The 23,436-nt window shown below is 45.6% G+C and overlaps 1 protein-coding gene across 1 annotated transcript in view; it reads right to left on the reverse strand.

The window, feature by feature from the left end:
* CAMTA2 (calmodulin binding transcription activator 2) overlaps window positions 1-23,436 on the reverse strand; it is a gene marked incomplete in the record, with an annotated part of 128,712 nt that overhangs the window by 39,384 nt on the left and 65,892 nt on the right. Inside the window, 1 exon segment of the mRNA XM_073623058.1 lies at window positions 16,685-16,812. Coding sequence (XP_073479159.1) covers window positions 16,685-16,812 — 128 coding nt within the window.

A 23,436-nucleotide genomic window follows, 5' to 3' on the forward strand; every position in this document is an offset into this window, starting at 1 on the left:
TGCAGCTGGGCATTGATCAGGCTGCATTGAAGGCAATGGTGAGGCTGCAGATGGGCACTGACCCTTATTTTGCTTCAAAAGTTCCTTATTTAAATTTTTTTTCCTGAAACTTCCCTCTTAAAATGAATGTGTGTGTTATACGCCAATAAATACGGTATATAAATATAATGTAAATAGACACCAAACATGTCAAGCCTTAAAATTACACATGCTCATGAAATGAGGAAAAACTAGGAGCACCCAGAAAATTTTCCACAGGCGTCGCTTTAAAAGCCTTTGCAGGTTATCAGTTTAGCCCCCTATGTGATAGCATAGTCCTCGTTATGCAGACATCACTGCAGATAAGCACAGATTGTGATTGATTAGCTGCTTTCCAGGCTACAGTAGCCAACAAATAACAGCTCTGAGGCCAGAAGTGATGGAATGCATGTTGCTTCCAACTTCATTTGCCACAGAGAGCAGAGAACAGATGTTCCTCGGTCGCCTCCCACACTTCATCTTGAGGCATTTTACCGGAAACCCGGGCACAGAAGAAAAACAGAGGAGCCTGGGAACCTTTCCCGGCTTAAAAACAAAAACTACACCAAGGATACTGCAGATCTCTGAAGATCTCACTGGGTGGCAGGAGCAGCGCTAAACCAATAAACAGGGGAGTGTGCACACATTTGTCCTAGTGCGATACAGCTTAAATAGAAAGAATAAAACACTCCACCCAGTACACTCACATTTGGTGCGAAATGGAAATAGCGCATGAAAGGTCTTTGGCCGCTCTCTTGGGTTGCCTCCGTAAGATCCAGATGGAGATAGGGTCATTATCTAGTTGGCTGGCTGCCCGATGTCTTGTCAGCATGAGCTGCCACATGTTTCGGAGGCATGACCTCCTTTATCAAGTCACCCTAAGATGACTTGATAAAGGAGGTCATGCCTCCAAAACGTGTCATCATGGCAACTTGCTGACTTCTGTGTGCCCTCCCCACCTGCCTTTGTTTTGCATCGTCGGTGCGCCGCACTGGCTGGTCTGGGCACATGCGCAGTATGACAGTCACACTGGTCTGAGCCGTGGCGGCTTGCAACAATAAGGAAGGAACCCATCGAAATGAATGCGTTTTGACTTGTCCTGTGACTTTGTGTTGCAGCAAGTCGCATGAGAAGTTGCAGCAGTGTGAACCAGCCTCATTCGAATTTCAGCAACTTGATCAATGTTTAGTATGAAAAATTGAGCAAGACGCCATCAATTTTTATTCAATTCCTATCTGATCAACTTTACATTCAATCTAAAATGATGTATGAGTATTTGACACGGAGTTGTCAACCAAAGAGATATGCTCAGATAGAAGAGCTCAATAGGAATTAAACCTTGAACCTGAATGGATTCCAATATTTTATTCCACATTTTGATCATTAATGTGTTTGTGTAGGTCTGTTTGGGATGGCCTTGGTTGGTTGGGTGTATTTCAATGCTACAGGACACCAGGTAGTGGCACCAGAACTTTTAGACATGTTGAGAATGGAAAAGCCCAGAAGGAAGTAGACTGACTTGAAAGGTATAGGTTGGCCGAGCAGTGTGTGAGGACCATCTACCACAATGGTTCTCAACTCTTGTCCTCAGGACCCACTAACGGGCCAGGTTTGCAAGATAACTGAAATACATTACATGTGATATAATTTAGTACTCAGTGATTGCAGTATTCTAGTCTGCATCTCCCCAAGGTATATCTAAAATCTGGCCTGTTAGTCGGCCCTGAGGACAGGAGAACCACTGATCTACCAGAAGAGGTGCATTTTGGAGCATTCCCAGTAAAATGTGGTAAAGGCTGCCTGTATGGGCTGAACATCTCCAGAAAATGGACGGGATCACAGAGGTAACCATATCGAGAAATTAAGGGGTACAAACCACTGGTAGAGAATTTTGTATGGGATCGCTTTCTAGAGAGAGCATATGGAAGTTTTATTGGCATTACTCCAGAATACGAGGTTCCTCCCATTCTTCTAGATCAGTGGTCTCCAAACTGTGGAACTTTCTCCTACCGATATGAGGCATTATTCCTTCCACTTACATCAATGATGAGCAGTCATTCCTCCCACTGACCCCAAAACGGGGGCACTAATCCTCCCACTGACACCAATGATGGGGCAGTCATTCCTCCCACTGACCCCAAAACGGGGGCACTAATCCTCCCACTGACACCAATGATGGGGCACTATTCCTCCCACTGATGGGCCACTATTCCTACCACTGTTACCAATGAAGGGCCACTATTCCTCCCACTGATACCAAGGATGGGCCACTATTCCTCCCACTGATACCAAGGATGGGCCACTATTCCTCCCACTGATACCAAGGATGGGCCACTATTCCTCCCACTGATACCAAGGATGGGCCACTATTCCTCCCACTGATACCAATGATGGGCCACTATTCCTCCCACTGATACCAATGATGGGCCACTATTCCTCCCACTGATACCAATGATGGGCCACTATTCCTCCAACTGATACCAATGATGGGCCACTATTCCTCCAACTGATACCAATGATGGGCCACTATTCCTCCAACTGATACCAACTATTCCCTCTCCTACTAATCAGACAATATGTAATTTTTCTACCCCAAATTCTCTCCAAGTTATACTCCTTCCTAATGCCAGGGTATTGTCTACTCCCAATGGCCACAGTCCGGCCCCCTAAAGTCTAAAGTAGCAGTAAACTTGTTCTTTGTTTAGAAAATTTGGAGACCCCTGTTTTAGATCTAGTACACGACCCAGGGGTCCTTCCAGAACTGGTTTAGATATAATGAACAAGAGTGGAGTATGCAGGGACATTATTTTGCTGTAAGCTCACTTTGACCCGGCTCCTGGGATCCGTCCAGCCCTGTCTTAGCCAGTTTATTATAAGTACAAAAATAGCCAACATCAAAGAGAAAGGGTCTCAACGCCCGTCCCTGAAAACATCTCAGTCTTCACCCAGTTCTTAGAAGGCATTTGTACAAAAAGACCGATGGGAATATAGATGGAAATAGAACTGGGTATTACAGAAGGATGGCACACACACACATGGCACCATAGTTAGGGCAAGTATGTTGCTGGGGAGCAGCCATTAAAGAGAACCTGTTTTGCACCGCAGGGCCAACGCACAGGATGCTTGAAGTTAACATTTCATCCTTTTCAAACCATTTAAACACATTACAATCATTTGTTCAAATCCAGTTTTCTTTGATTATAAATTTTCACGCAACGTCACCCCACACAGCACTAAAAACAGTGTACAATCTGATAATAATCCCCAAAAATTGTAGGACTGACCCCCCCACACACACCTAAAGATTGTGACTCTACAATCTCCATGTCTGCTACAGAGAGCAATACACAAAACAGTCAGGTTGAAAAAAAGACACAAGTCCATATAGTTCAACCAATAAAAAGAAAAGTTAGTACCCAGTTATATTATGTACATTTAGGCAAGAATCCAGGCCTTTCTTAACCACTTCAGCCCCGGAAGGATTTACCCCCTTCCTGACCAGACCATTTTTTGCGATATGGCACTGCGTCGCTTTAACTGAATTGCGCGGTCGTGCGACGTTGTACCCAAACAAAACTGATGTCTTTTTCCCCACAAATAGAGCTTTCTTTTGGTGGAATTTGATCACCTCTGCGATTTTTATTTTTTGCGATAAACAAAAAAATAAGCAATACTTTTTGCTATAATAAATATCCCCCCAAATATATATATATATATATATATATATATATATATATATATATATATATATATATATATATATATATATATATATATATATATATATATAAAAAAAGGTATTCCTCAGTTTAGGCCGATATGTATTTTTCTACATATTTTTGGTAAAAAAACAAAACAAAAACGTAATAAGTGTATATTGATTGGTTTGGGCAAAAGTTATCGCGTCTACAAAATAGGGGATAGATTTATGGCATTTTTATTGCATTTTTTTTTACTAGTAATGGCGGCAATCTGCGATTTTTATTGGGACTGCAACATTGCGGCGGACAGATCGATTAGTGTATAAATGTCACTGGCAGGGAAGGGGTTAACACTAAGGGACGATCAAGGGGTTAAATGTGTGTCCTAGGGAGTGATGGGACTGCCTTAAAGAGGAGACCGATCGCTGTTCATACTTAGTATGAACAACAGATGTGTCTCCTCACCCCTGACAGAACAGAGATCTGTCCGTGTACATTGACAGACCTCCATTCTGTATTTCTCAGGAGCGATCGCGGGTGCCCGGAGAACATCGCGGCCGTCGGGCAAGTGCATCGGCTACGTCATTTCAATGCGGGCGCGCATCCCCTAGTGGTCTTAAATCGGCCAACATATACCTACGGCAATTTACCCAGGCGAGCCAAACGCCCGCAGTATAACTGCGGCGGCTGGTCGTCTACTGGTTAAAGCAATCTACTGAGGAGAAGCCCAGCCAAACAAGCTTTGGCTGGACTTCTCCTTTTAAGGTCATCACACAGGACAAGGAGGCACGCTTTACGCCTAGAGGAAAAGAGATTTCATCTCCAAATATGTAAAGGTTTCTTTACAGCTCTTACTGTGAAGCAACCTTTACATATTTGGAGATGAAATCTCTTTTCCTCTAGGCGTAAAGCATGCCCCCTTGTCCTCTGTGATGACCTTAAAAGGAGAAGTCCAGCCAAAGCTCGTTTGCCTGGGCTTCTCCTATGGGTCACAGGAGTGCAATTCTTTTTTGCACTCCTGTGACCCAGTTTCAGCAGAGGCGGGCTGAGGTCCGCTCTCTGCTGGCGCCATGGATTTCAGTCCAGGCACCGCGTCATTCCGACAACAGGAGTCTGGATCCGCCAGGTGCCTGGACCGATACCCGTCTCAGGCTTTCACCGAGCCGCTGAGAGCCCAAGACTGCCACTCCCTGCCCCTCAACAGCCCAGCACTCCAATGAGCATGAGATGTAGATGTCGATGCATAGAGATGTGACTGACAGAGCTCACAGAGCTCTGAAAACCGAGCAATTGGTGATGTTTGATCGCTCGTTTTTTAGTGCAGAGGTGCCAGGGGACAGATGCACCAAGGTAAGTATAATGGGTGGGGGACCCCACCAAGTTCACTATATGGACCACTTCTGTATTTGTACTTATTGATCATATCCCCCCTTAATCTCCTCTTCTCAAGAGAGAATAAATTCAGTTCCTCTAATCTTTCCTCATAGCTGAGCTCCTCCATGCCTCTTATCAGTTTGGTTGCCCTTCTCTGCACTTTCTCCAGTTCCCTGATATCCTTTTTGAGAACTGGTGCCCAAAACTGAACTGCATATTCCAGATGAGGTCTTACTAATGATTTGTACAGGGGAGCAAAATGATATCTCTCTCTCTGGAGTCCATACCTCTCAATACAAGAAAGGACTTTGCTCGCTTTGGAAACCACAGCTTGGAATTGTATGTTATTATTGAGCTTATGATCTACCAAAACCCCTAGATCCTTCTCCACCATGGATTCCCCCAGTTGTTCTCCCCCATTATGTATGATGCATGGATATGCTTAGCCCCCAAGTGGATAACTTTACATTCATCAACATAAAACCTCATTTGCCACACAGTTGCCCAATTAGACAGAGCATTGAGGTCAGCTTGTAAATTGGAGACATCCTGTAAGGACGTTATTCCACTGCATAGCTTGGTGTCATCTGCAAAGACAGAAATGGTACTTTTAATCCCAGACCCTATATCATTTATACGGATATTAAAAAGTAGGGTTGTCCCGATACCACTTTTTTATGACAGAGTACAAGTACCAATACTTTTTTCAAGTATTTACCGATACTTTTTTTTTTTTAAATGTCATGTGACAGTGGCACTAATATGCAGCACTGATAGGTGGCACTGATTAAGCAGCACTGATGGGTAGCACTGACTGATGGCTGGCACCGATAGGCGGCACTTATAGGCACTGAAATGCAATTGTTGGCCTGGCATAATAAATGAAATGAATGAGAGGAAAGGAAGGATTTTGCAATGCTATATGCTGCGACACCCATCTTGGTACACCTTGCACTCAGGCCGCAGTAAGCAGCAGCGGGCATCTTGTTACACCCAGCCCGAACTATATGGGCTGGGTGTAACAAGATGTCTGCTGCTGGCTTACCGTGGCCGAGTGCAGGGTGTACCAAGATGGGCTTCGGGATGTTCAACCCCTGACGGAGACACGGAACGTCACGGAATATTACGGCCCCAGTCACCGATGCTGATGGAACATGCGGCTGCATCCTGCGCCCCTGCCCGCTTACCTTCCGCTGCCAGCTGGCTGAGGACTCGCTCCCCGCTCCGCACTCTCTTCCATCTGACTTCCGGTTGCGAGCAATGCCGCCTCTTTATTCCCAGGTATCAGATTAGGCATCGGGAGAATTTGTGCAAGTATAAGTACTCACGCAAATGCTCAGTATCGGCACCGATACTAGTATCAGTATCGGTGCAACCCTATTATAAGTAAGGGTCCCAACACTGAACCTTGGGGTACACCACTGATAACCTTAGACCATTCAGAGTAAGACTCATTAACCACTACTCTCTGAATTCTGTCTTTTAGTCAGTTTTCTATCCATTTACAAACTGATCTTTCCAAGCCTGTGGAATTTACACCTTACACATTAGAACTGCACAATCCCAACACACACACTATAATCTGACAGATTTACATTTCACACAACGGCTCAATGTTCAGATCTTATGCAACCCCGGAGTGTAAATTCTGCAATGTAGGGATGGCTTGGACACAAAGGCATATCATGATTTTGCTCCCTATACCATGGAGCAGCGTGAAAGATAGCCAACATCTCACCAAGCATGTACTGAGCTAATGCAATTTGCATACACTGAGCATTATGGAGGGAGTGCTTAGTGATGTGTATAGAGACGGGGAGTGGACAGATGGACATACAAGCAGATCAGTAACTACAAAGCCCGGCTTTATTTACAGTGCCTTGCAAAAGTATTAACCACCCCTTGGCTTTTTACCTATTTTGTTACATTACAGCCTTTAGTTCAATGTTTTTTTAATCTGAATTATATGTGATGGATCAGAACACAATAGTCTAAGTTGGTGAAGTAAAATTAGAAAAATATATACATAAAACTATTTTTCAGAAAAAAGCCCATAAAAAGCTCTGGTGCAACCAATTACCTTCAGAAGTCACATAATTAGTGAAATGATGTCTACCTGTGTGCAATCTAAGTGTCACATGATCTGTCATTACATATACACAACTTTTTGAAAGGCCCCAGAGGCTGCAACACCTAAGCAAGAGGCACCACTAACCAAACACTGCCATGAAGACCAAGGAACTCTCCAAACAAGTAAGGGACAATGTTGTTGAGAAGTACAGGTCAGGGTTAGGTTATAAAAAAAATATCCAAATCTTTGATGATCCCTAGGAGCACCATCAAATCTATCATAACCAAATGGAAAGAACATGGCACAACCGCAAACCTGCCAAGAGACGGCCGCACACCAAAACTCACAGACCGGGCAAGGAGGGCATTAATCAGAGAGGCAGCACAGAGACCTAAGGTAATCCTGGAGGAGCTGCAGAGTTCCACAGCAGAGACTGGAGTATCTGTATATAGGACAATAAGCCATACGCTCCATAGAGTTGGGCTTTATGGCAGAGTGGCCAAAAGAAAGCCATTACTTTCAGCAAAAAACAAAATGGCACATTCTGAGTTTGCGAAAAGGCATGTGGGAGACTCCCAAAATGTATGGAGGAAGGTGCTCTGGTCTGACGAGACTAAAATTGAACTTTTTGGCCAAAGAAAACGCTATGTCTGGCACAAACCCAAACACATCACACCACCCAAAGAACACCATCCCCACCGTGAAACATGGTGGTGGCAGCATCATGCTGTGGGGATGTTTTTTAGCAGTCGGGACTGGGAAACTGGTCAGAGTTGAGGGAAAGTTGGATGGTGCTAAATACAGGGATATTATTGAGCAAAACCTGTACCACTCTGTGTGTGATTTAAGGCTACGACGGAGGTTCACCTTCCAGCAGGACAATGACCCCAAACACATTGCTAAAACAACACTTGAGTGGTTTAAGGGGAAACATGTAAATGTGTTGGAATGGCCTAGTCAAAGCCCAGACCTCAATCTATTAGAAAATCTGTGGTCAGACTTAAAAATTGCTGTTCACAAGTGCAAACCATCCAACTTGATAGAGCTGGAGCAGTTTTGCAAGGAGGAATGGGCAAAAATCCCAGTGGTAAGATGTGGCAAGCTCATAGAGACTTATCCAAAGCAACTTGGAGCTGTGATAGCCGCAAAAGGTGGCTCTACAAAGTGTTGGGGGGTGAATAGTTATGCACATTGACTTTTTCTGCTATTTTGTTCTATTTGTTGTTTGCTTCACAATAAAAAAAAAAAAAAACAAAAAAAACAAAAAAAACAAAAACAAAACATCTTTAACCACTTCCCGCCCGCCCTATAGCGGATTGACGTCCGGGAAGTGGTTCTGTTATCCTGACTGGACGTCATATGACGTCCAGCAGGATAACATGCCGCAGCGCGCCCCCGAGGGTGCGCATCGCGGCGATCGGTGGAGCGTTGTGTCAGTCTGACACACCGCTACACCGATCTTGGTAAAGAGCCTCCGGCGGAGGCTCTTTACCACGTGATCAGCCGTGTCCAATCACGGCTGATCACGCTGTCAATAGGAAGAGCCGTTGATCGGCTCTTCCTCACTGGCGTCTGACAGACGCGAGTAGAGGAGAGCCAATCGGCGGCTCTCCTGGCAGGGGGGTCTGCGCTGTTTATCAGCGCAGCCCCCCCCGCAGATCACCACACTGGACCACCAGGGATCGCCACTAGGACCACCAGGGAAGGGGCAACATGTGGATGGCCAGGTATGTACCCCATGGCCATCCACATGTGCCCAGTGTGCCCAATCAGTGCCCACAAATGGGCACTGATTGGCACCATTATGTTGCAGTGATGCCCAGCAATGCCACCCTTAGGGGCATAACTGCAAAGAAGCAGTGCCATCAGTGTCCATTCATGCCACCTGTCAGTGCCCATCTGTGCCAACTATCAGTGCCACCCATAAGTAACAATCAATGCCACCTATGAGTGCCCATCAATGCCACCTATGAGTGCCCATCTGTGCCACCTATGAGTGCCCATCTGTGCCACCTATGAGTGCCCATCTGTGCCACCTATGAGTGCCCATCTGTGCCACCTATGAGTGCCCATCTGTGCCACCTATGAGTGCCCATCTGTGCCGCATACCAGTGCCACCTATCAGTGCCCATCAGTGCCGCCTATCAGTGCCCATCATCAGTGCCCCCTCATCGGTGCCCATCAGTGCCGCCGTATCAGTGCCCGTCAGTGCAGCCATATCAGTGCCCGTCAGTGCAGCCATATCAGTGCCCGTCATTGAAGAAGAAAACGTACTTATTTACAAAAAGTTTTAACAGAAACAAAGAAAAACTTGTTTTTTTTTTCAAAATTTTCGGTCTTTTTTAATTTGTTGCGCAAAAAATAAAAACCGCAGAGGTGATCAAATACCACCAAAAGAAATCTCTATTTGTGGGAACAAAATGATAAAAAATTTGTTTGGGTACAGTGTAGCATGACCGCGCAATCGTCATTCAAATTGCGACAGCACTGAAAGCTGAAAATTGGTCTGGGCGGGAAGGTGTCCAAGTGCCTGGTATTGAAGTGGTTAAAGTCGTGGGCATGTTCTGTAAATTAAATGATGCAAATCCTCAAACAATCCATGCTAATTCCAGGTTGTGAGGCAACAAAACATGAATTCCAAGGGGGGTGAATACTTTTGCAAGGCACTGTATAAGTAAAATGATCGGGGCTTTCGTTTCAGAACATCTTATATAGCCTGAATGTGGGCGGGGGGAGGGGGAGTTTATAGTATAAAAGTACATTAACAACATTATAGTGCATACAGAAAAGCGGCGCTGAATAATTTATATATGCTTTAGCAATACAAAACCACACAATAAAAATGAACCCTCGCCTATCCACAAAACCACTTTCTACCATAAATGGGACTTGTATTCAGATCCCAATTCTAAGCCTACTGCCAGAGCATACCCTCTCTGTAGGGCAACATGATCTGGATCCCCTAAGGATCACAAGACTTTCAGAGACTATCTGCCACAGAAGTACAACCATCCCCATCTCAGATGCATACAGCACCATTTCATGGACCAGCACATCCTTCCAGTTCTCCTACAGCATGGAATAGATTACTGGCATTTATGGAGCACTGACAATCTATGCAGCACTTTACATATTGTACATTCACATCAGTCCCTGCCCTCAAGAAGCTTACAATCCAAGGTCCCCAACTCACACACATACTAGGGCCAATTTACACAGGAGCCAACTAACCTGGGTCTTTGGAGTGTGGGAGAAAACTGAAGCACCCGAAGGAAACCCAGGCAAGCACAGGGAGAACTTACAAACTCTATGCAGTCCTGGCCAAGACTTGAAGCCAGGCTGTCCTAATCACTAAGTCATTGGTGAATAGAAAGCCACATACACTCACCATTCACTTTATTAGGTCCACCTTGCTAGTAGCGGGTTGGACCCCCTTTTGCCTACATTCTAGGTGGCATAGATACAAGGTGTTGGAAACGTTCCTCAGAGATTTTGCTCCATAGTGACATGATAGCATCACGCAGTTGCTGCAGATTTGTCGTCTGTCCATCCATGATGCCAATCTCCTGTTCCACCACATCACCAAAGGTGCTCTATTGGATGAGATGTGGTGGGTGTGGAGGCCATTAGAGTACAGGGACCTCATTGCCCAGTGGTGAGATGATTGGAGCTTTGTGACATTATCCTGCTGGAAGGAGCCATAAGAAGATGGACACTGTAGTCATAAAGGGATGGACATGGTCAGCAACAATACTCAGGTAGGCCGTGGTGTTTAAATGATGTTCAATTTGTACTAAGGGGCCCAAAGTGTGCCAAGAAAATACACCCCCCCCCCACCATTACACCACCAGCCTGAACCAGTGATACAAGGCAGGATGGATCCATACTTTCATGTTTACACCAAATTCTGAATGTTGCAGCTGAAATCGAGACTCATCAGACCAGGCAACATTTTTCCAATCTTCTATTGCCCAATTTTGGTGATCCTGTGCGTATTGTAGCCTCAGTTTCCTGTTCTCAGCTGACAAGAGTGGCACCCGGTGTGGTCTTCTGTTGCTGTAGCCCATCTGCTTCAATGTTCGATGTGTTGTGTGTTCAGAGATGGTATTCTGCATACCTTGGATGTAACGAGTGCTTATTTGAGTTACTGTTGGATTTGTAACATCTGGAACCAGTCTGCCCATTCAACACTGACCTCAACAAGGCATTTTCCTCCACACAACTGCCACTCACTGGATATTTTACTCTTTTTCTGTAAACCCGAGAGATGGCTGCGTGTGAAAATCCCAGTAGATCAGCAGTTGTTGAAATACTCAGACCAGCCCGTCTGGCACCAACAACCATGCCACGTTCAAAAGTCACTTAAATCCCCTTTCTTCCCCATTCTGATGCTCAGTTTCAACTTCAGCAAGCCATCTTCACCACGTCTAGATGCCTAAATGCATCGAGTTGCTGCCATGTGACTGGCTGATTAGCAATTCGAGTTACCAAGCAATTAAGCAGATGTACCTAATTAAAAGTGGCGGGTGAGTGTATCTGGCTCAAAGGAAAGGACTGGATACGCTGACACAAACAAGCAGGTGAATAGACAATGGAAACACAGGGTCCTCTGGGCACACTGACAGACTGAATGCAATCAGAACACACTAAAGGCCAAGTTTAGACTTGTCTCAAACTGTCAGGCCTCTGAAAAGCGATCCATGGTGTTTGACAGGCAGTGAGGAGGCAGTTCCCGTTTTAACCCCTTAATTGCATTGCACGCGGTTGTGGGGCATATGCGGCGCTTCCTTATTCGCTTGAATGTGTTGTGACAGGAGTGATCCTTTTTGCTGCAGGCGTGCCATGGCATGTTAACACCCCCGCTTGTGGTCTTTGCAGCTTAAAAGGGGTTGTAAACCCTCATGTTCTTTCACCTTAATGCATCCAATGCATTAAGGTGAAAAAAAACACCTGGCAGTGACCGGTCCCCAGCCCCCCCAGTTTTACTTACCTGATTCTTGGGTTCTTGGCACGATTGGATAGATAGCAGCGCAGCCATTGGCTCCGCTGCTGTCAATCAAATCCATAAACGCAGGCGCCGGGGGGGGGCGGGGCTGAGTCATACATTCGGCAGCTATTGCCGCCGAATGCTGGACTTGGGAGCGCACCTGCAAAGTCTCCTAGGGGGTCATCTGATGTAGGGAGGAGCCGCGAGAGCCACCGGGGGACCCCAGAAGACGAGGTTCGGGGTCACTGTGCAAAACGAGCTGCACAGTGGAGGTAGGTATGATATATATATATTTTGTTTAAACAAACAAACCCTTACAATCACTTTAAGGGGGAAGTGGGAGCCCTTAAGCCTTGTACACACAATCAGATTTTTGGACGACCGTTTGTCCGTTTTTTTTTTTTGCTTCATGCTAGTCTCATGTCGACAGTGAAGAGGTTACTCAACCTACGAAAATTCTCATACGACAGAATTCAACTTCAGAAGGGACGTAACGTGTTGAAAAGTTTTGTATGTGTTCTTTCCTTTCTGAGCATGCGTAGTCTTGCTCCTACGATTTTTTTCGTACGTAAACCATACTAATAAAAGGAAAAAAAAAAATCAAACGTCGAGTTCACGTAGGACAAAAATTTTATAGTCTGCACATCCAGCTTTTGTCGAACAAATAAAATGGAATCGGCTGCCGAAAGCACCGTACTATGCGAAAATCAGAAGATCGTTTGCCGGACTAAATTTTACTTCCAATATTCCTATCACGTGTTTACGGGCCTTTAGACGTACGTGCGATAAAAACTGGCATATAAAGAGCAGCTTTATCAAAAGACTGGCCATATACAAGGACAGACAAAACAAGCAGAATATCTGGCCTGGGGGGGCCTTCTACTTGCCCAACTATATCCAGAATAAAAGTTTAGTAAGTAAACCCAAAAAAGAACTGCAGCGTATTTTCATAAAAAGAGCGACAGATTGTCATATTTGGCAGACAGTTGTTTTTGATGAGATTTTTTCACTCACACCGTCGGAGGAAGGAGGACCCCGGTGGGACAACTTGCCCATTTTGTCTGGATCAAAAATGTTGCTAGGGTTGTATTTTACGGAGCACTGCCATGTTATTTTTTCTTTGGATTCGGTTAGGTTACAGGGCAAAGGACAAGTCCCATAGAACTGTACAAACAAAAGGGTGCAAAGGTCTAGTGCAGTGATGGCGAACCTTGGCACCCCAGATGTTTTGGAACTACATTTCCCATGATGCTCATCAGGGCCGGACTGGGACAAAAATTTGGCCCTGGACTTCATCCAGACCGGCCCACTTTAATTTTGCAAACACGCACAAAAACAGTATATAATCTATACGCAAAAAAAAAAAAAAAAATAATAAGTAAAAACATTCCACTGTAAGGCCCCTTTCACACTGGAGCGGTTTTCAGGCGGTATTGCGCTAAAAATACTGCCTGAAAACCGCCCCTAAACAGCCTCCGCTGTTTGTTCAGTGTGAAAGCCCGAGGGCTTTCACACTGAAGCTGTGCGCAGGCAGGGCGGTGACAAAAGTCCTGCAAACCGCTTTTTTGGAGCGGTGAAGGAGCGGTGTATTCACCGCTCCTGCCCATTGAAATCAATGGGACAGCGCGGCTATACCGCGGTAATACCGCGGCTACAGCCGCGCTGTACGAGGGATTTTAACCCTTTTTCGGCCGCCAGCGGGGGTTAAAACCGCACCGCTAGCGGCCGAATACCGCTGCAAGAACGACGGTACAGCAGCGCTAAAAATAACGTTGTTGTACCGCCGACGCCCCCACCGCCCCAGTGTGAAAGGGGCCTTAGTATAAACGGCTGCAGCCCTGTGGTTGGGGACCCCTGAGATTCGGGGCTATGGGCCCCAGATTCGGGGCTATAGCCCCAAAAGCCACCCCCTAGCGACGCCACTGGCTGTCACTGAAACCGACCTACTGTGAAACTCCCGGCAGTCCTGATGGCCAGTATATGCCTGATGCCCATGCACTTTGCAGTTAGTTGAGCATCATGGGAAATGTAGTTCCAAAAGATCTGGGGTGCCAAGGTTCACCATCACTGGCCTAGTACTTTACCACCAACCTTTATTAAAAAACAAACGCCAAAAACACACTCACGAGTATGCAAATACACAAGCAACATATATCACTGTATTGTGATCCAATAGTGGGCTGGTGTCACCAGGAGCAAACAATCACTCAAATTGGAAAGCTTAAGTGTTTCAGGGATACACCCCCTTCCTCAGCTCTGAGGTAGGGGGTGTATTCCCCCAAAACACGAAACCTGTCCGTTCGAGTGATTGGGCCTGGTGACACCAGCCCACTATTGGATCACAACACAGTGCTATACGTTGCGTGCATATCGGCATACTTTAATAAAGGTTTGTGGTAATGTACTAGGTCATTGCACCCTTCTGTTTGTTCTTACAGTTCTCTATCAAGACGAAGAGGGGAGCATCGCTGGAACATCTCAGTTGAAGAATGTTCTGGAGAGTATTATCAGAGTTTGGACTACCCAGATGCCTATGCTTCTTGAGCGCTGGGGTATAGGTGTATACTTGTCATAAGACAGGCCCCAGCCTGGCCAGTCTCATTGGTGGATGACCCGGTTTTGGGCTTGGAGGCACACTTTACTTTTTTGTCTATGCTCAAAAAAAAGCAGCAGAGATCAGATTAATAAACCACATAGAGTGTTGACACTGACTGGGAAAGTACTAGGGACTCCCCTATTATTTTTGGTGGGTTTGAGCTTTGAACAACTGCTTACATGTCTTGTGAGATCACTCTGCCCTAATGGATTCCATATTGTGAAGGAATACAACGTAAGGTGTGGAAATCTGCAGAGATGGGTAACATCTTAAAGCAGAGTTCCACCCAAAAGTGGAACCTCCACTTATTTGCTTTACCCCCTCTGGCGCCACATTTGGCCCCTTTTTGGGTGGGTGGGTGGTTGGGTGGGGGTGGGGGCTGGGTCGGGACAAAAACAGGTCCCCGTCCCCACTTCCGGGAGACAGCGTGGCCGTTCCTCAGAAGTTCGGCCCCCCTCCTCCTTCCTTCTCTGCACGGCCAATTAGAAAGCGCAGTAGGGAACCGGCTGTGAAGCGCAAAGCGCAGTAGGGAACCGGCTGTGAAGCGCAAAGCGCAGTAGGGAACCGGCTGTGAAGCGCAAAGCGCAGTAGGGAACCGGCTGTGAAGCGCAAAGCGCAGTAGGGAACCGGCTGTGAAGCGCAAAGCGCAGTAGGGAACCGGCTGTGAAGCGCAAAGCGCAGTAGGGAACCGGCTGTGAAGCGCAAAGCGCAGTAGGGAACCGGCTGTGAAGCGCAAAGCGCAGTAGGGAACCGGCTGTGAAGCGCAAAGCGCAGTAGGGAAGCGGCTGTGAAGCGCAAAGCGCAGTAGGGAAGCGGCTGTGAAGCGCAAAGCGCAGTAGGGAAGCGGCTGTGAAGCGCAAAGCGCAGTAGGGAAGCGGCTGTGAAGCGCAAAGCGCAGTAGGGAAGCGGCTGTGAAGCGCAAAGCGCAGTAGGGAAGCGGCTGTGAAGCGCAAAGCGCAGTAGGGAAGCGGCTGTGAAGCGCAAAGCGCAGTAGGGAAGCGGCTGTGAAGCGCAAAGCGCAGTAGGGAAGCGGCTGTGAAGCGCAAAGCGCAGTAGGGAAGCGGCTGTGAAGCGCAAAGCGCAGTAGGGAACCGGCTGTGAAGCGCAAAGCGCAGTAGGGAACCGGCTGTGAAGCGCAAAGCGCAGTAGGGAACCGGCTGTGAAGCGCAAAGCGCAGTAGGGAACCGGCTGTGAAGCGCAAAGCGCAGTAGGGAACCGGCTGTGAAGCGCAAAGCGCAGTAGGGAACCGGCTGTGAAGCAGAAAGCGCAGTAGGGAACCGGCTGTGAAGCAGAAAGCGCAGTAGGGAACTGCCGGTTTCCCTTAGTGGAGATGGCAGCACTCGACCAAAAAACATCAGCTGGGGTGTCGACATCACGGGCTCCCTGGACAAGTGTCCATGTATTCAAGTCAGCAGCTGCAGTATTTGTAGCTGCTGACTTAATTTTTTCTTTCCCCAGGCGGAACTACGCTTTAACCACTTGCCACTCAACTGTAAATATACGTCAGTTTGACACTCGAAACCAGGGTTATGGCTGCAGCTAGATGCCATAATCCCGTCCAACACCCTTCCAAAGTTGCATCAAAGTCACAATATAAAGTCGCAGCGGAAATCGCACGACTTTAGAGTCGCACAAGTGTAAATGGTGCCGGTTATAATAATAAAAAAAAAACTTACATAGTTAAATAGGTTGTAATAAAAAAACACAGGCAATCTAGTTCAACCAATATAAAAATGAAGATGAATATTTTTAAACCAAAAAGAATGAATAAGCAGAAGTCAAACCCTTGGACTTGATGTTATAAATAATGATTGCACACACCCCAGTGTAGTCTACCACCATAAAAGGCATAAACAACCCAAATATAACCGAGACAAAGATTAATACAAACCAACAGAAAGACACAGCGGAGTTTCACGCCTCCCGCAGGCGCTCACCTGGTTGTCTCCACTTCGATGACCGCTGGGCGGGGCTGACGGGTGCTGGAGCTGACCCGAACTCATGTCTGCCATCCTGCGCTCCATCTGCTCCAATCGCTCCAGAATCGACATCCTAAACTGATTATCTGCGGGACAAGAAAAAACCAAGATGAGTCCAGAACAATCAAAAATTATCAGCCGAAAATAGGGTCATCGACGTTAGCGCTAAAAAAAAGGCATGCTGCATCTCATTTACTTCAATGCGCAAGCCTCCCCCCTCCCTCTGACCTCAACGCGCAAGCTCCCCCCACATTGACTTCAATGCAAAAACGTCAACCGCGTTAATTAAAATTAATTTTTTTTTCCCCATTTGGTTTCGATTTTCGCCCAATTGCATCTTGAATTGTCCATTTCGGCAGCGGAATTTTCATTTCAGCGCACCAGAAACAAAAACACAAGGCTTCTCCTAAATGACGGAGAAGCACTGCTCCCGGAACAGATTGCCAGCGAACGCTACTACAGTCTCCTACAGTGATCTCAGTGCCTGGCATCCATCTGTAATGGAAATAGTTGGTTTGGGCCAGCTTGGCGCAGACAAACCAAAGTGCATAAGCGTGCGCAGGTGGTGTGCCTGGGCACACCCTAATCACTCTGTGCAGTGCTGACTCCCCCGACTGCCCAGGCATCCCTCTTCTCTGGTCTCCCCTTGGCTGCTGCGGACGATGTTTCAGGATGGAGAGCGGGGGAAAGCCGCTAGTCAATATGTCATTTACTGGCCCCTTCCTTTGCTAATTGAACGCACCCACTGTGTTTATTCACAAATTGAAGCATAGTAAACACTGTTTACTATGCTTCACTGTGTTTGAGCCTTGGGGTGCACACCCTAATGCAATAGGCTGCGCAAACCTATGCTACAGTGGAATTAAAAGGTAGAATTTTACTTTAAGAAGCAAGTCATCCGCAATGACGAGACAGTTGGGGTTTTAGATGCTTTTCGGAAAAAAAACAACAAAAAACGGCATTTCTGTTGTGTTTACAGTCTATGAGGTGGATTTGTGCAGAGGAATAAAATCAATTCAAGTGCAGCAGAAGAGGATACGTTGCACTCACAAGGACTCAGCATGGCAAAAACTTCAAAATAATACCACTGCATGCAATCAACTTAGACAATGTGTCCCCAATCCAACCAATGGCGGCAAAAAACACAAATGTTCATGTACAGATATGTGGTTGCTAGACTATTAAACGATAAGTTTAAGGTGTTGACTTGGCCCCCAAATTTTCCAGATCTCAATCCAAAGTGAGCATCTGCAGGATTTATTACTTGCTAAACAAATAAAAAAAAGAATGAAAATTTTGAAAAAAAAAACTGTTATAAAATTTTGTAAATAAGTAATTTTTCTCCTTCGCTGACAGACACTGATAAGGTAGCACTAATGGTCACAGATAGGCAGCACTGATGGCCACCAGTGATAAGGCTTACTGATGGGCACTGATTGGCATCCCTGGTGATCCAATGTGGGCATCCTCAGGAGGGCTGCGCTGATAATCAGTGCAGACCCCCCCGTCAGGAGAGCAGCCAATCGGCTCTCCTCTAGTTGCGTCTGTCAGACGCGATAGTGGAAAAGCCGATACACGGCTCTTCCTGTTTACACCGTGATCAGCAGCGATTGGACACAGCTGATCACGTGGAAAGGGGCCTCCGTCAGAGGCTATTTACAGAGATCGGTGGGTCAGACTGACACATCACCGACCGCCGCACTGGACGCCCCAACACGTGATCAGTGCTATAAAAATGCACTGATCACTGAAACGCTGGCAGGGAAGGGGTTAACACTAGGGGGCGATCACTGAAACGCTGGCTGGGAAGGGGTTAACACTAGGGGGCGATCACTGGGGGTGGGGGTGGGGGGGGGAGGGCGAGAGAAGGCCAGAGAGAGAAGGCCAGAGAGAGAGAGAGAGAGGGCGAGAGAGAGAGAGAGAGGGCGAGAGAGGGCGAGAGAGGGGGCGAGAGAGAGGGCGAGAGAGAGGGCGAGAGAGAGGGCGAGAGAGAGGGCGAGAGAGAGGGCGAGAGAGAGGGCGAGAGAGAGGGCGAGAGAGAGGGCGAGAGAGAGGGCGAGAGAGAGGGCGAGAGAGAGGGCGAGAGAGGGCGAGAGAGAGAGAGAGCGAGAGATATCGCTGTTGCGGATCACTAGGAAAAGCAGATCTCTCTCTCCTCCCCTGTCAGAATGGGGATTCGCCTTGTTTACATTGGAATATCCCTGTTCTGCCTCTGTGAGGAGCGATCGCGGGTGGCCGGCGGACATCAAGTCTGCCAAACCTGGGTGCATGTGCGCGCCCACATGATCACATGCACAGAGCCACAGCCGAGCAATCTTGCCCCAGCATATCTGTGGTGGGCGGCCGGCAAGTAGTCAATGTGAACTATAAACTTAACAACTCAATTGAAAAACAAAATAAAAACTAAAAATAATGTGGTTGCATAAGTGTCAGTACACACCTGCCATCATTTAAAGTACCTCTGATTAACCCCAAATAAAGTTCAGTTGTTCTCGTAGGTCTTTCCTGACATTTTCTTAGTCACATCCTACAGCAAAAGTCATGGTCCGCAGAGAGCTTCCAAAGCATCAGAGGGATCTCATTGTTAAAAGGTATCAGTCAGGAGAAGGGTACAAGAGAATTTCCAAGGCATTAGATATACCATGGAACACAGTGAAGACAGTCATCATCAAGTGGAGAAAATACGGCACAAAAGTGACATTACCAAGAACTGGACATCACTCCAAGGCTGCCAAGAGGCCTACTGCAACATTAAAGGAGCTGCAGGAATATCTGACAAGCACTGGCTGTGTGGTGACAACAATCTCCCGTATTCTTCTTATGTCTGGGCTATGGGGTAGAGTGACGAGACAGAAGACTTTTCTTACGAAGAAAAACATCCAAGCCCGGTTAAATTTTGCAAAAACTTGGATAGGCAGAAAGCTAAATGTTCCAGTTGGTGCAAATTTCCCCTGTCGGTGGCGTGACGAGTGAATTTAATAAAAATGGTATGGGCTCCGCAGCTTTTATACATCTTTCATAATTCACCTACGTGGATTTCGAACAAATGGTTTAAAAGAATTAATTCACTGATGCGAGATTTGATATGGAAGAAGGTAGCCAGGATTAGCTTAACCACTCTACAGTATGGGAAGGACAGGGGGGGGCTAGCAGTACCCCACCCTAAAATGTATTTTGTGGCTTCACAGCTTTAGCAGCTGGCGTGGTGGGGACGGGAAGCGGGTGAAGACCTGGTGATCAGTTTGGTGACTGTGTCTGACCCTTTACTGAAGGTGGCCTCCCATATGGAGATGGACCTGCCAAGCATCCAGCATTCTGCCCCACTGGTGTCCTCCTCAGGAAGGTGTGGAGGGAGTTTCAGAAGGCCTTGAAGATAAGGGGCCCATTGCCCTTTACCCCTGTGTAGAATAACCCTAATTATTAAGAGCTTCATGAGCTACAGGGGTTTACCCCCTGGAAGGGGATTTGGTTCTTTCCACAGCTATATAAAGGGGGAGGTATTAAAAACATGAAAAATTATGTCAGGAATACCAGTTAGCCTTCAGGGGCTTTTATCAATATCTTCAACTCCGGCATGCCCTGCGGGCACAGCAACAGATTTGCTCCCTGACGGTATCATCGCCATTGTTGATGGAAGTCCTCTGGGTGGATGCCCGGAAAGGACCAATATCCAAGATCTATGCGGAATTATTGTCCTTGATCCAAGACCATGCCTCCTTCAAAAGTCGAAGTAAGTGTGTGGAAGATATAGGGGCTATAGATGGGGACCAATGGGACATGGCTCTAGAATCTATACCCGCGGTATCTGTTTCAGCATCCCATAAACTGTCACAACTATTTATCCTACATAGAGCCTATGTAATTGCACTGGCGTTCTATAGGTGGGTAAGAAGGGGTTCCCCCTTATGCCCAATGTGCAAAATACACCAGGGGGACTTTATACATCTACTCTGGAGATGCCCGAAGCTCCATCGGTATTGGGCGGAGGTGTCCCAGTCCATTGCTAGATTAGCTCAGACACATGTTCCATTGGACCCCTTGGTGTACTTGCTAGGGGCCATTGATGTCGAAATATATCCGAAAGGAATGTACTATATGATTACTAGGTTGATGTATTTAGCCAGAAAACTTATTGCACAATATTGGATGGCATCTGCGGTCCCCACAGGGAAACAATGGATCCATTATGTTAACTGCCGCAGGAAGGCAGTGGGTAAATTTATCCTCATCTGGCAACCGTGGCTGAAGGATCCTAGCCTTGCACCACCACAGCTGGTAATGGACAGACTTTTTATGTAGAGATCTACTGTTGATGTTGGGGGAGGGGGAGAGGGATGGGAAACACAGGTTCAGTTATGTTTACAGTAAGTGCCGGTTCACACAGGGGCGGCACGACTTTCAGGTCGCCTCACCGAGGCGACCTGCACACGACTTCAGCGGCGACTTGCAAAACAACTTCTGTATAGAAGTCAATGCAAGTGGCCTAAAGCCGCCCCAAAAATACTACAGGAACCTTTTTCTAAGTCGGAGCGACTTGCGTCGCTCCTATTAGAACTGCTCTGTAGTACAGAGCGGGGCGCGACTTGTCAGGCGGCTAGGTCGCCTGACAAGTTGCCCCTGTGTGAACCGGGGCTTATGCACTAGACCCAGGAGGATCCGTTGGTTGAAGAAGTGACTAACTCTGATATGTTATAATGGGTCATAAGTGCTGGTTAATGTTCAGGATTGGGGGGGGGGGTAAGGAAATCTTATATATGCATTGTATCCTGTTATTGCTCAAATAATATGGACTCCTGATATGATATGGCCCTGCTATGGCTCTTAAAGAAGCCGACGTACCATGACGGCGATTCGTGGCAACGTGCTGACCTGCTGCAGTATAATGACGGCGGCTGGTCGGCAAGTGGTTAAAAAGGTGGAAAAAGTCGTGAAATGATTTATCTTTGTCTTATTTTTTTACATCATAGAAAGCTGACATTTTAACAGGGTGTGCAGACTTTGTATATCCACTGTATGTGATCTATTATGAGTGGTATAAGGGGTCCTTTGCCACCTTAAAAAAATAAATAAATAAAAGGAAGGGTCTTTATATAGGACTATTTTTTTAAATGGCTTTACTAAAAAAAAGTTACTGAAATAAGAACATTTAGTGTAAGGCAAAGATTGATTTTTTTTTATCCTTTTTACATATATTGTTGTAATAATAAAAATAAATTGGGGGTGGGGGGGGGTTTCCATATTAGTAATAATATTTGAAAGCAAGGTATTAATTACACCGCTATATTTCTTCATAAAGCATCAGCTACCCATAGGTAAGAACCTAACCTCCATTTTCATATATAGCAAAAATTGAAAAAAAAAAAATTAGATGGTATGGGTTTTTTGCCCTCGCTGTAAAAAAAATTAAAAAATAATAATACAAAGAATCTATTTCCTTTTTCCATTGTGTTTTGTAAATTTTTCCAGGTCAAATCAGAAATAAAAAACAAAAAAAAAAAAGTATCTAAAAGTTAAACACCCCCCCCCCCCCTTTTTTTTTCTTTAAATAGCCTTTTTTTCTGTTTCGGCCTGGAATCTTTTTTCTAAAATTAATGGAAAAAAGGAAATAAATTCTTTGTAAATATAAATAAAATAAATATATATATATATATATATATATATATATATATATATATATATATATATATATATATATATATATATATATATATATATATATATATATATATATATATAATATTTTTTTTTTTTTTTTTTTTAAGATCTCATATTTTTTCTTGTCTACGTCCCCTTGAGGAGATTTCCCTTCACTACTCATCAAGTAAACACAGGTAGTGAGAGGAAACCTCTGCAAAATGAGGAGAATCCCCTCTCTTAGACGTCTCCATAACCAGCGTCCCCATTGAAAGACTTTCCCTCTATTCCTGTTCTGGTAAAAGACATTCCTCATCCCTTTATGTCTTTATGACAAAAGGATGAATATCTTCAGCCGGGACACAGTAAAAAAAAATAAAATAAACACCTGACAGGGTTGATGTGCCCTCTTTACTATATCCAAAACTTTATGGCTCCGTTCACACCTGAGCGATTTTCTGCTTGAAGCTTGTAGCTCTAAAACACTCAACAAGCCAAATCCCATTCATTTCAATGAGCCATGCTCACACCTGAGTGTTCTGTCGCCTGTCACTCCAAAAAAGTACACGAGCTTCTTTTTGGCAGATTACAAACGTTTTTGGCGCCATAGACTTCAGTAGAAACGCCTGACTTGAGTGTTTTACAAGCGTTTTCTGCTTAAATAGCAGCGCTCCACCTCTAATTTCCAATAGTGCTTTCTATTGGCTAAATAAAAAATATGTGAAGCTGTAATTTGCTTGTAATACACTTCTAAAACGCTTGTAAGAAGCTGCAAACACGCTTTAAAAAAAAAAGTGCTGGTAAAAAGCTGCAACAAGCTTTAAAAAAAATGCCCGAAAATCGCCAGTAAGTCGCTACACTCAGGTTTGAATGGAGGCTAAAAAGGAAAAAAAAAATAAAATTTGGCTTTGGTACAATTTAACCTTTAATTTTGGTGTGTGGCTCTTTTTTCTTCCTTTTTAATTCTGTAATTGGTAACCACTTTGGATTTTAAAAAGCACAACTTATTTTTTTTGCCTGAGCTAGTTGAGGTGTGAAATGCACGATCTAAATTAAATTGCCAAGGCGGGCCCATA

The sequence above is a fragment of the Aquarana catesbeiana genome, linkage group LG03 (genome assembly GCF_042186555.1).
Source record: "Aquarana catesbeiana isolate 2022-GZ linkage group LG03, ASM4218655v1, whole genome shotgun sequence".
NCBI classification, from domain to species: Eukaryota; Metazoa; Chordata; class Amphibia; order Anura; family Ranidae; genus Aquarana; species Aquarana catesbeiana.